Below are 14,009 nucleotides of genomic sequence, written 5' to 3'. Positions count from 1 at the left end.
ATCACAATTTAGGAGCACATTCCAGCCACAAACACACTCAAGGAGGGCCTGGAGCAAGGTCAGTGAGGGGTGTGTCCAGGGAGGCCTAGTGGCTTGGCTGGTGGAAGTCTCATGGACAAGGTAAAAAGTCCTGGGGGTTCTCCACCCTTAATGTCTCTAATAAGAAAAAGAAATCAACTTCAATGAATCTTGTTTCTGCTGGCACAGGACTCCGCAACACTGCAGCCTTCTCATGGAGAAAACCATGGATTCTGCCGGATAATATCATCATGGTGTGAGGAAGGTTACAGGGCATCTCTTTGCTTCTGTAGTTATGCAGAATGGGACTTCTTGGCAACTTACAGCGGCACAGGAAGAAACCGCTTGGTGTCCTCATGGCAGTGCAGAACGCTTCCTCTGTTCATGTAAAAAAGATCTCTGCCAAAGTGGTTTGAGCCAAAGTCAGTAATAGTTTATGACTTCAGCCCCCGGCTCAGAGGATGTACATGCATATATATATATATATATATATATATATATATATATATATGCACAAATTGACACAGCAAATAGTCCTAAACACAGGAGAAGGTAAAATGCTTTGACCCAATTTCAACAAAAAGCACATCCATCACTCTGAGCTGTAAGTAAAAATACAGATATGATTTTTTGGGAGGGGAGTAATAAAAGACTTTGAGCTCCCTCTGCTTTCATGCAGGAATGGGTTTGTGGGCAGCAGTTAGCTCTGGTGCTTCTCTCCTAACCTACATGTGCCTTGGACCTCATGCCTACAGCCAGCACGCCTCTTGATCCTGCTCTCCAGCATGTTAGTTTTAGCTCTGCAAGTTGAAAGGAAGGACACTTTGCTTTGCAAAAACCTAGATTGAGCAAGGAGATGCTCTCACACAGTCTGTGATATATTGCCTTTATTCTATCTATAGCTAGAATGCTGTTCTCATAGTTCCCATTTTAGGATTGCTTCATCCATACCAGGAAGTTATGAGTTTTGTAAGACTAGGTGGTGATTTGAGACCAAAGATACCACCATAAGATGAAATGTAATCATCTTCTTGTCTTTTTTTCTTTTCTTTTTCTACCTCCCCTTTGTGGCTCTATTGCTTTGCCTTCAATAAAATCCTAGATATGAGCATTCCAAGATTTGGATAAGCAGCAGAACCAAATTAATAAATTTGTACCTCATTCTTGTGAAATAATTACCTCAGGTTAATTCAGATAGCTTGAAACTTTAAAATTTCAGGCCCTGACCTCTAGCCCTGTTCTAGCAAATTTGTGAGCCATGATTTGAGATTCCAATGCAAACCTCTTTTTAAAGAATCAGCCTCATCTTGTACTCACTCTTGTCCAAAAAAATACATGCTAAGCTGCTGGTAGGCACTTTCTGTCCGTCTCTCGCGCTCTCTCTCTCTCTCTCTCTCTCTCTCTCTCTCTCACACACACACACACACACACACACAACCCCAAAATATAGAGCTCTAATAACCCTGTGACCAAACTTATCAACTGCCTTGTTTTGTGTTCAGTATTTCTTCTTTTGCAGCAGTTCCTATATTTTGGTAAACATGCTTTATTTTAGAATATCTGTTTTTTATTTTAAAAAATAATAAAGAAAAGTAATAAATTTAAGAAGGAATCCAGCTGACCTCTTACATCTTACTGTTTTGTTCTGTTATAATTTATGTAGCATTTATAGTATTCATAGTATCTGAAGTGCTAGGTAAAGTTGCCTCAAAGTACCGTATTTTGCGCCCCATAGGACGCTCCGGCCCATAGGACGCACCTAGTTTTTTGGGGGGGAAATAAAGAAAAACATTTTTATTTTCCCCCCAGGTGCGGGGCTGGAAGAACCAGGTCGGGGAAGAGTGGGAAAGCACGCTCTGCTTCCCCGCTGTCCTCCCCCCCCCCGCTCCCGGTGGCCGCGCAGAGCTGCGCTGATCCCGGGACTGCAGGCAGCTCTGCGCCGCCATCCGGAGCAGGGTGGGACTTCGCGCCCGGCTCCCGATGGCCGCGCAGAGCTGCGCTGAGCCCGGGACTGCAGGCAGCTCTGCGCCGCCATCCGGAGCGGGGTGGGACTTCGCACCCCGCTCCCGGTGGCCGCGCAGAGCTGCGCTGATCCCAGGACTGCAGGCAGCTCTGCGCTGCCATCCGGAGCGGGGTGGGACTTCGCCCCCGGCTCCCGGTGGCCGCGCAGAGCTGCGCTGAGCCGGGGACTGCAGGCAGCTCTGCGCAACCCTCGGAGCCGGTCTCCCGAGGGTTGCGCAGAGCTTCCTGAAGCCTGGAGAGCGAGAGGGGTCGGTGCGCACCGGTGCCTCTTGCTCTCCAGGCTTCAGCGAAAGCCTGCATTCGCCCCATAGGATGCAGGCACATTTTTGGAGGGGAAAAAGTGCGTTCTATAGGGCGAAAATATGGTAAAACTGTTTTCCACTGATTTTTACCTAGCACAAATAACATCAAAGTAGAAACTGGGGGGAAATGTACTTTAAAGGTAACTAAAGGGAGATCTTTTTTTAGTTAATCCCAAGCTACCTGTAGATTCTTGAGAAAATGTTACACACTTGCTTTTTTTGCTACCCTAACTCACTGGAGAAGGTACATTAAAAAACAACAACAGCCAGTGAGCTCAGCTTTGGGGCCCCTCAACTCAATATTACAGGTCAAAGGAAACCACCTTATGTTGAGATACATAGGCAGATCCAAAATGCCATGCCAGGGACATTCTTCTTGACAAGATATAATGCACAGTATGTATTTTTGTCAGAAAGCAAGATGGGCACCTTCATGCAACACGTTAGCATTCACATCCAGACTGGCAGAATCACCAATGTGAATTATCCTGTGTCTTGGAACAATGTTGAGATGTGGATTCACATCTGACATAGCTCTCTTCCCCCACCCAGCAGACTTCAGCATACATAGGGTTAAAGATCCTCTCCTCTGCCACTTTGGCTTGGCGCCCAGAGTATTGATTACGCCCCTCAACAATAGCAAGTCATTAGGAGATATTTTCTTATTTGGTCTCACAATTGCCCCTGACACTAAAGCCACTGCCGAGGGGCCTTGTCTTGGAGAAAGCGCAGCAGGAATAATCCAGCAGGGTCAGAAGGAGGGGTCAGAGGCCAGAGGCCAGGACAGGTCAATGCTAGGCACCCAAAGCTCCAAGCCAGTGGAGCAGGTGAAAGGTCCTTTTTGGTTTCACACTAGCCATCCTTTTGGAAACTTAAGATCCACTTTGGGAGATTCAGTGAGTTGGCTCACAATAACCTGGAGTAAAGGACAGGAGATGACATATGTCACATAGTTTTTCTCCCAGAAGAAAAGTGGAAAACTGGAAAGGGGAAGAAGGGCAAATCTGAAATATGTCACTGCTTGGGTTTTTCTATGCCAAACATAGCGGAAGAGGAGAACCAGATAGCTTACCCTGCAGCGACAGCCAGTTGCATGTGACTTGGGCTCAGGCTGCCTTCCTATAATCAAACAGCAGCTTTTTCCCCTTGTAAGAGGGTTTTTCCCTGCACTAAAAGAAAATGTCTAGACAGTAACAATAACAACTGGGCCTTGTATGTGTTCAGGGAATGCCTATCGAAATTCTTATAAATATATTTGGGAACCAACCTCCAGGAATGCCTCCTCCACAGAAAACTGTTTTTGCACAACTTACTTTCATTTCAGTAAGGTGTGCATAGAAGACTGGACATACTGCATTCAGCTGAGTCTTGCTCTTTACTTCCAGTGCAGTGCACTTACCTTATAGTAATAGTTCATTAATAAATATGATATACCTCTGGGTGGCGCTGTGGGCTAAAGCCTCAGCGCCTAGGGCTTGCCGATCGAGAGGTCGGCGGTTCGAATCCCCGCGGCGGGGTGCGCTCCCGCTGCTCGGTCCCAGCGCCTGCCCACCTAGCAGTTCGAAAGCACCCCCGGGGGCAAGTAGATAAATAGGTACCGCTTACCAGCGGGAAGGTAAACGGCGTTCCGTGTGCGGCTCTGGCTCGCCAGAGCAGCGTTGTCACGCTGGCCACGTGACCCGGAAGTGTCTTCGGACAGCGCTGGCCCCCGGCCAATAAATGTGAGATGGGCGCACAAACCCCAGAGTCTGGCAAGACTGGCCCGTTCGGGCAGGGGTACCTTTACCTTTACCTTTACCACCTCTGAAAAACAGGCCATTTCAAAAAGAAGGTTTAGAAAAAGAAGGCTTTTTAAAGACTCTCTGGGGTGATGCTGAGCAGAACACAAACAGAATGGATTGTAAAATTGGCATTTAAGTTAGCTTCTCAGTTGATTTTTAGGAGGACAGAAAATGTCTGAAAACTAAAGCAGTTGTTTCCATCTGATGTGACAAACTGTTCCTTCTCTTTCCCCCAGTGCAGCAGTCCCTGGATCTGCCAGCTGGAGGAGTGAGAGGTTAGGCCCAAAGGACAGAATAAGTATACACATTCATATCTATATGCTGAGATCTAGTCTGGCCCTATTTGATTCAAATACACTAGACTCTGAATTTCAAGTTGAAAATGCCAGCTCCTATGGTAATTGTTAGAATTGACTGGTTTCACTACGCTTTTGAATTCTTAGATCCTCTTTTCAGCACTACTGTAAGATTTTTGTCACTTTTCATAACTTTTCTATCTGTTTCAACATATATATTCTGTGAGGCACAATAACAGAATCCTCTACGGAAAAATTAGAGGCACAGTTGGTGCTTCCAGATATCAGTTTCTCCAGCAACCACAGTTCCAACACAAGTGTTGGACAGGAACAGGAAGTACCTCAAAGGAAGAAACTTCCTGACATAGGGGTTTGACATGCTGTTGTGCCCTGTTTGACACTACTGCTGTCATGTCATCTGTGCAGCTTCTCCTGTTTAATCTATTGGACCAGCAGCAATTGTCACGAGGACCAGCAAAATCCCCACATGACTTTTAGGGTAATGATTCAGTGCATCTGGGGCTTGGAAACACATCTGTCTGAAAGCTGCAGCAGCTAGTGGGTATACTGACCAGCGGACTTGCTGACAGATCAGATCCTGTCTTATTTCTCTAGTAAATTATAATTACAATTTAGTACAATGAGGCTACAATATTTCATTAAGTAATCTGTGAACCCTCAACTGATGCTTAATCTGCTCTTGATCAGGGAAAATGGTTGGACCAGTCTTGATGCACATCATTCCAAGCAAACTTTGTCTGATCAAAATTACAGACCAATAGATTGAGCCACGATTTGATATTCCAAAGCAAACCTCTTTTTAAATATGTAGGTCTCCTTTTGACCCACTGTTATTCAAAAACATACATGCTAATATGCTGGTAGACACATTCTCTCTCTCTCTCTCTCTCTCTCTCTCTCTCTCTCACACACACACACACACACACACACACACACACACACAATGAAGACCTGATTCCTTGTTCACACAGTACGTTTCTCATAAAGCTACAGCTGGCCGGAATTGCTGACAATTGTATATTTGACTTGCCATTTTTACCTACATTTTTTCATCAAATGCATTTCTGAATATAGCAGGAACGGAAATTTTGGGTGAGAGGAAATCAGTATTCATAGAGTCTTGGTACCTGTACACAACTTGCTTCTCCCTTCCTTCTAAATCTAAGCCATTGCAGCTCTCCAGTCTTCTGCTTTAGGCTGCTCAGAAAGGCGTACTTTCGGCTTGCTGATTCAAAACCTGCCTCCTGTCATATTTCTGGAGAGAAGAAAAAGTAGCATTCGTCTTTTTAAAGCAACACTTTTAATTGAAACATTCTACAAAATCTGTGGAGGTGGGCATGGCAAAATTTGAGCTAGGAAACATGTAACCAACACCATTTCCCCTTCTGGTCTGACTTGTCACGAAACCCTAAAACCATTCCTCTACAATAACTGTAGATTTCACTATTGTGTTACCGTCTCTTGCACACAGCTGACTTTGCCAGTATGAGTTCTGGAGACAAACTCGGGTGCAGGAAATACACCCCTATGTTCCCTGCTGAGTTGTTTGACATAGGAGGCAACTGGGTGCTTTCTTGAGGCACAAAAGTGAACAGCCCAGAGAAGCGGGCTCCCAGAATCCTCCTCTGTTCTCCAAGAATCGTCACACCCACACTTCCCTTTATCTCCTGTTCTGCTTCCTCCTCTAATCATTCTGTGGCTGCTTGTTTTCTGCCTCCCTCAGACATGGCATTGTGACTCAGAATTGCTGCAGGCACGCCATAAATAGGCTTGTTGGGGAGGGGAGAGCAAGTGATCAGAAAGCACACTTCTCCATCTTGCCATTTGAACTTCAGCTTCTCCCACAATACAGAAGAACACAATACAGGAAGCGCTTGTATACACCATAACTTAAGATGTAGAGTGGAAGCCTCTCTTTTGCTACAAGTAAAAAAGGCAAAGGACCTCTGGGCGGTTAAGTCCAGTCAAAGGCGACTATGGGGTGTGGCGCTCATCTCGCTTCAGGTCAAGGGAGAATCTGGAGAGCTGGTATTGAATGTGGCCTTTTGATCTACGCACTCACAGAAAATATAAACTTCTGTCACACTGTACTTACTGTGCTTGCACATTTTCTTTGTTGTAGAGATTCATTCCCCATTGCAAAAACCACCAATTTAAAGCACCTCTAGTTATGGCCCTGTCTGAGAGTAAGATTTCCCTCAATAGTTCTAGCTAATGAAATTAAGCAGCCTTTTAAAAGTTATTGGTTTACTTTTTTTAACTTTTTTGCTTTTTTATTTTTTGCTATTGAAGTTTAAATTCCAGGTCCCTTTCATTTTATGTACTTGGATTCACTTAAAGCAGTAAGACAGGAAAATTCCATTCTGGCTGTGTGGGTATTTAGCAAGCCCTTATTGCCACAGGACATCAGTTATCTCTCTAAAGTTTTTAAAAATAGAATTATCAGCAACAATCTCTTTTTCTTCGTTCCCCTGCAGGGGGTCAGTTCAATGGGTTCTTTTCCTCTGTGGATTCTGTGAAGAGCTGTGATTGGATGTGATTCATCTAGCAGTAATTTACATTGCATATCAGAAAATGAGAAGTGATGTGGTCTGTAAGCAGTTGTTATTTTTTTCAGTCTGTACATGCAGGGGCTAGTATTTTGTGCACCCTCTGCTGGCTTTGTTGAGTAACAAATTGATTCACATAGCTGTGCATGCTGGTGTTTTGCTGATGAGCAACTTTTGCTGATGTTTTGGCAAGATCAGGTGTTGCATAAGCTGTTGATGTTACTTAAAGGAAAGTGCTACATATATTAATTGCATCTCAAATTGAAACATTGGGGTGGAGGAATCAATGTTTGCCAGATGGAAAGTAATTTCGAAAATGTAGTATTCCCATGCTAATGTGGTCATAAGCTCAGTGAAGTAGGAAAACATGAAACAATAGTGGTGGCTGTGTGTGTGTGTGTGTGTGTGTGTGTGTGTGTGATGTTATTCATACTATGGTACCTGGCATTCAAAATTGAGACTTCAGGAACTGCTATCCTCCCTTCAGATTTCTTTCTCTCCAACTAATACTGTTTAAGGAGTTTCTTATTCTTAATTTGTCGGTGTTAACCTTCAGTAATCAGTATGGTTGCTTTCTTTTCTTCAGATGTACTTCTCCTTTCAAGGAACTAACACAATCTTCTTAAGAGCAGCTTGAAGCAGGACAGAGCTGTGCGATGAAGAGAACACAAAGTTCCTTGTGATTCCTGGTTTGCTTCAGTCCCGCCAGTGGTGCAGTAATGGCTCTTGGGATTACTATCTTCATGGTGGGGGGGGGGGCTGGCCTTACTGAGAAGCAGAGAAGGAGGATGTCCCCCTACACCCTTTCGGGGCAACATCCTGTAAGTTACTTTGCTTAGAGCAGGGTCTGCACATTGCTGAGACATTGTGGCAGAGCTGGATAGCCCTAATGAAAGCAAATACGTAAGATGAAATTGGCTGGCTGGCTGAGGCCTGCAAAGCCCACCATCGGCTGGTAGCCCATTTGTCCCCTTTACCCTTCCTGTTGATGTATCTGGTGGGTGTCACTGGCACAGCTAGGCTTGGGGGGTGGGGGTCAAATTCTGCCTGCTGAGAATTTTCTCAACATAACACAAAACCATGGATTTTATGGATAGTGGTGAGGATTATTCTAGTGTTTGAATCTGGCCTCATGTTTGTGTGAATCTAGGTTGGTTATTAAACAGCAGATCAGCTTCATGATGATCTAGATGTCCTCTTATTTTCAGTCAGAGTCGAAGTCAGTTGCAAGGAAGCAGATGGAGAAGAAATTAAGAGGTACATGCAAGGGCAAAAGGAGGGAGGAGGGTGTTTTTTTCATACATGCAAGCATATGATTTTTCCATATGGATGCTTATGGGTTTTTTTCTCTCTGCAAAGAAATAGACTCTTGTCTATTTAAAAAGCAAACATTCCCTTGTGATGACCCTCTAAGGATCTCACAGCTAATATAGTTTTATAAACAGTTTGTAATGTCATGTAGAAGCCTCTAAAAGTACTCTCTTTAGAAACAATGCTTCTGTCTCACATTTCCTGGCATTTTCTTCTGCAGTGCTTGACGTGTTAGTCTTCAAAACAAGATCCCTGTTGTGATGGATTCATCTGCTGCTTTGGGTTGCCTTCATTTGATCGTGGCCACAATCCAGATAGCTGTTACTTGTGCCCAAGGACTTCAGTTTCCTCAGTGAGACTCTTTTTATTATTATTTTAAGCAGTCCCTGGTCAACAAACTGCTTTTGAAACTCTCCCAGTTCCCAAAAGTGGCTATACAGGGGAGCTGCAGTTCCTTCTTTAAAGGAAAATTTATATATCAAAAACCTCACTAGCCAAGTGTAGGTAATTGTACTGGTCTGTGGATCATAGTAGCCTTTAGACACAGCTTTCTGGTGTCAGATGAGGAACTGATAGCAACTCTAGCCACCCAGTTCTTAATGAGTTTGCATCCACATCAAATGTCTACATGCACTGCAAACTGTTTATATGCTAACAGTGAGATCCTTATCCTGCTATGATGATTTTATGAAGAAGGGTGAGTTCAGACGATGAATTAATTTGATGCCAGCTGAAACATTGTGCTGAAACTAAAAAAGGATAAAGGATACATTCCCACAAGGAAGCATGGCTCATGGGCATAGAATGTCTTTCTTTTACTAGCCAAATTATTCATCAGCTGCTGAATCGCTTTTGGAGCCCTGGTACATAGAGCTGGCGAGAAATCCACCCTAATTGTCCTATGATTCAGCACCCTCTCTCCTTTCCTCCTCTGCACACATGAGTGAAGTCTGCACTTTGCTGAAAGTGAGAAATTTATTAGCGCAAGAGCTTTTCTGTCACAATCTCATTACAGCATCAAAAGGTTTATATCTGGAATGCAAGTTTTAATCACTTTAACAGGTTGACGAGAAATCAAGAATTCTTTGACTGCAGTTGGAGCTGTTTCTATGCTGTTTTCACCATGGAACACAGCAACACTATTTCCTATTCATATAAAGCACTGAGCTCTACCATTTGAAAACATCTTTGGGCGTCATGGGTACTTTCACTGGGGCAGTGGATTATATTCTATAGTTCTAGTCTAAATTCTACTTAACATGTATTATATTTATGTATTGGCTGTACATTTTACAAATAAATAACAGACACAAGTGGAACTTCTGAGAAAGCAGGGTTTATTTTTTTTTCAAGTGTAAGGTGAGAAGGGGCCCTCGGGTGAATTTACACAGTGTACCTGGTAACCACAGACTCTTACCAACCCCAGGGCTTCCTTCCCTTTGATAAGTACTGTTTACAAATAATGAAAAGCCTTTATCTGCAATAATTGAGCATCTTGGAAGCCTCAGGTGAATAGGTTAAATGAAAAACAGGTTTGTGTGAATTTAAGTTTTTAGAAGTAGGAGTTAAGTACTGAGTATCAAGTCTATACTTTGTGCTCTTTCTCACAGGAAAAAATGGTTTTGGAAACACAAAAGACTGTTGGAGCAATAGCAGTGCAGTGCTACACTGATTACTTTCACACAAATACATTTTTAATACAATTTTAATTTTCTCTGGTATCTCAACATTCTGGATCTCACATACACACTTTTCAGACCAGTTCATGGTGTTAAGGATGCATATGCTGGGCTGAACTCACAGCCTCCAGCCCAGTATTCCACGTTTAATAAACTACCACATCTAAAAAAGGCCCCTTCAGGGGTTTTTTTTGGGGGGGGTATCCTGGGCAAAATGCCCATTGGTGAGTCTCCTCTTCTGTTGATGGATCCTGGTGGGCTTACCTGACAGTGGTGGCAGGGACACCTTCAGTTTAAGCAGCACCAGCTGACCAAGAACTGCCATTTTAATTTTCCCACAATGCTTGCAGGGTGACGCTACATTGGAGTGTAGAAAATTAAAATGGCATTTAGACCCAGGGGCTCAAACACTGGACCAGTGGAGGGAAACCTTTTTAAAGGAGACGCCAAAGAAAGTGTAGTTGGTAGGCTGGGCATTGCAGCCTTGGCAGCAGCCCAGAAATTCTGAGTGCTGATACTGGCCCTGCGTCAGAAAGTTTTAGCTCTGTGCAGGGTTCCCTGCCATTACTAATCTGTTGCACTTTAAACTGTTACTCTGAGGAATGAGCATTCTGACTGTTAACCACTGATAAATCCAACTCTCCATGAGTTGGTTTTATAAAATAATTTTACATTTGCAAATTTAGTGAGATCATATGCAGCATCATACATTCCTTTTACAGTATCAGTAATTACTGATGTGTCACATGGTGGATTTTTACATTCTCATTGAAATTTACAGTTGAAACAAGGAAGATGCTTTCACTGACTTTGCAGCCACCCCTGCCTACCTATCACCCCCACAACCCCCCATGCCAACCCACTCCCTTTACACCTCACCCCCCAAAACCCTTTACACCTTGCCCATTACCCCTTACCCCTTTCCCAACCCCTTCTCCCTTCTCTCACACATTACCCAAACCATGCCCCTCTTCCCTCACAGATCATCCAAACTAACAAACACCCCCATTCCCTGACAGATCACCCAAACTACATCCATCCCATCTTCTCACACATCATCTGACATGGCAGCAGTGAGGTAAGGTGGAGACCAAGAAGAGGGAGGAATGGGGTCATAATAGGGGATATAACTTGGCAGAGTGGGCTTACACTTACTCTGCCAACACAGGCCAGGGGCCAGGCTGCTCAGAACACAGGGGCCAGGAATGGAACCTCCACACAAAATGGTTGTCGCCTGTACTTAAAAATTAATTTCCATGATGATTTCTTCAAATTCACGAATGATATGCAGAAATAAGGTAAAGCAGATTTAGAAAACAGATTGGAAATAGATTTATCTGTGCATCACTAGCTGTAAACCCTGGAGGCTTTTCCATTGCTGATTTTGCGTCTCATTCCAGATGCCATTGCTCCACATACACAATTGAAGGTGAGAGTTGTGACTGTTGTTGAAAAATGTAGTTTTATTTGGGCATTAGTAAAAGAAGCTGGAAATGCAGGTGTCAGAACAATTCCAAAAGGCAACTTCGCTATTGAATTGAGTCTGGTGGGTAGTAGGTCTGCCTGGGGCAGTTCCAGTCACCTGGCCCAGTACTCCTCCTCTCAGTAAACAGACAAGTGGGATGCTGCTCTGTTTGTGCTAGTATTAGATTTACTTATTTTTTTGTTTGCTGATTTGATTTAGTGTTTTTATTTAAATTTTGGGTTGTGTATAAAAAGGTAAAGGGACCCCTGACCATTAGGTCCAGTCGTGACCGACTCTGGGGTTGCGGCACTCATCTCACTTTATTGGCCGAGGGAGCTGGTGTACAGCTTCCGGGTCATGTGGCCACCATGACTAAGCTGCTTCTGGCAAACCAGAGCAGCGCACGGAAACGCCGTTTACCTTCCCACTGGAGCGGTACCTATTTATCTACTTGCACTTTGACGTGCTTTCGAACTGCTAGGTTGGCAGGAGCTGGGACCGAGCAACAGCAGCTCACCCCGTCGCAGGGATTCGAACCGCCAACCTTCTGATTGGCAAGTCCTAGGCTCTGTGGTTTAACCCACTGGTCTGTAAATCATCCAGAGAATTTAGTTATATGGGCAGTATACAAATGTAAGAAACAATATGAAATCAGCCTTGGTAGATCCTCTGGATCAATTCTGCCCCACAGCATTTGCCCACCAGTGTCATTTGAAATTCCTCCATCACAGCTGTTGTTTTTCATGTTGCATTTTGAGGCCATACCACACCTTGATGCCAATATCCACATTCATCAATACATAACAAACCGTCCTCATCTGTGTGTTTTTGTGACATTGGTGCCTAGCATACAGTGGTGCCTCGCAAGACGAAATTAATTCGTTCCGCAAGTTTTTTCGTCTAGCGAATTTTTCGTCTTGCGAAGCACGGTGTCAGAAAAGTTTTGGAAAAGCTTCATAAATCACCAAAAACCTCAAAAAAGGCTACCACACCGCGTTCTATGAGTTGCTCCTCGAAGTCAAGTCGCAACTGTATTAACGGTGTTAAGAAAAAGGAAACAAACTTGCAAGACGTTTTCGTCTTACGAAGCAAGCCCATAGGGAAATTTGTCTTGTGAAGCAGCTCAAAAACCGCAAAACCCTTTCGTCTAGTGAGTTTTTCGTCTTGCGAGGCATTCGTCTTGCGGGGCACCACTGTACTTTGATGAATATGAATACGTGATGGTGTATTGCCTAGGTTTTATAAGAACCGTAATGTTGGAAGCTCACACCTAGAACCCCATTGCATTGGAAACAAACTCACAAAGCTGTCGGTCCTAATTGAAAGTTGTAGGATGTTAGTTGCTGAGCAGACTGGTTCTGGAATCTGGAGATGTCTTTAAGACAGTATTGAAGGAAATACAACCTCCTAAATCACTGCCAAATTCAGCACTTAAGTTCCCCTAGGAAATCTCCTGTCAAGATCACAAAAGAGATGGTACAGGCTCAACAAGTTTTGACACAGTTGTACTGTGCAAGATGGATACACTTGGGTTGTTTTGCCTTCCTTAGTTTAAGAAGAGCGACTACACCCATCTTGGCACACTATGTGAGGGTAAACTGCTGTATCAGGAGCTGGCTCCGTCTCTGTTCCCAAAGCAGTCAGGTAGTATTATGGGGGATTAGAGAAAAGAGAAAAAGATGGCAGAGATAATGAGCAAACCTGCCTGAGAAGCAAAGGAATGGGGGATACCCATACACTAGCAGCCTTTCCCCATCCAGTCTGCCCACAATGTGCTGTTGTGCAGAGTCTGCAGCAAAGCAGGGGAATTTGGCACTGACATGGCTCAGAATAGTCATCAGATATTTAAAACAGAGCTAGAATAACAAAGGAGCCCTTTGTAGTGTGAAGCTGCACTGAAAGCCGGACCTCCTCCCTCCCTCCCTTCCCCAGCTGGCTTGCAGGGAGCTGTGCACCAGCTAATGTACACAGTAGAGTGCAGGTTGTGGGTTAGTGTGGGTACGGTGGGGGGGGGAGAGAAGTATTAAATCCTTTAACTGCTGTAGCATTGATAAGCATTTTATAAAGACCTGAGAAACTGCATTCAGCTCCCCTTTGATCAAACTGACTGTGCTGCTTGCTGAATGGTGCTACTCGCAGACAGAAATGGGACACATCTATTTTTAATGCGTTATCTTTGCTGCTAGTCGCAAGTGAGACGGATGAAGGAATGTGAAATATCGCATTGATTTCCCATCACTTTGTTTTCTTACTGCAGCTCCTCTGACTTGGCAACATGGGAATTGTCACTTTTGTCTCTTCTGCATATCTCCCCTCAACCCATTTCAAGGAAATAAGGAAAAGCTTGACTTAAAATTAGTAAGTTCATATCTGTATTAATTAAATCAGGGGTTTCTGAAGCTGTTTCCAGTAAAAGTGTACAATGCAGCACCTTTCCATACTTTATGGGATTTAGTTCAGTTTATGCAGCCTGGTGATGCGGACAGGACCATTGCAGTGCTGCAACCAGCTTATTGCTCTCTTGATCCCTGTCCATCCTAGCTGGTGGAAGCCAGTCAGAGGGCT

At 44.0% G+C, this 14,009-nt stretch overlaps 2 protein-coding genes across 18 annotated transcripts in view; one reads left to right on the top strand and one right to left on the bottom strand.

Annotated features, from left to right (window-relative positions):
* The window catches only part of RAD51B (RAD51 paralog B), a 400,405-nt gene that overhangs the window by 252,548 nt on the left and 133,848 nt on the right, over window positions 1-14,009 (top strand). For 6 of the 16 annotated variants that reach the window (XM_082225644.1, XM_082225646.1, XM_082225642.1 and 3 more), the window contains exon 11: window positions 8,198-8,246. The exons of 7 other annotated variants lie outside the window; for them this stretch is intronic. In XM_082225644.1, coding sequence (XP_082081770.1) covers window positions 8,198-8,246 — 49 coding nt within the window. Of the gene's footprint in view, window positions 1-6,917; window positions 8,173-8,197; window positions 8,247-8,520; window positions 8,653-13,701; window positions 13,963-14,009 lie in introns of those variants that run through there. 3 more of the 16 variants (XR_014220574.1, XM_082225637.1, XM_082225648.1) reach the window with 3 other exon arrangements.
* The window catches only part of LOC309534852 (uncharacterized protein), a 250,741-nt gene that overhangs the window by 107,238 nt on the left and 129,494 nt on the right, over window positions 1-14,009 (bottom strand). Inside the window, exon 8 of one of the 2 annotated variants that reach the window (XR_014220879.1) lies at window positions 4,409-5,695. The exons of the other annotated variant lie outside the window; for it this stretch is intronic. The gene's annotated coding sequence lies outside the window, so the exon portion shown is untranslated. Of the gene's footprint in view, window positions 1-4,408; window positions 5,696-14,009 lie in introns of those variants that run through there. 2 annotated transcript variants of the gene reach the window in all.

Source organism: Podarcis vaucheri, assembly GCF_965113315.1.
Source record: "Podarcis vaucheri genome assembly, chromosome: 1".
Lineage (NCBI taxonomy): Eukaryota > Metazoa > Chordata > Lepidosauria > Squamata > Lacertidae > Podarcis > Podarcis vaucheri.
This window is presented reverse-complemented; position numbering and strand designations above follow the sequence as displayed.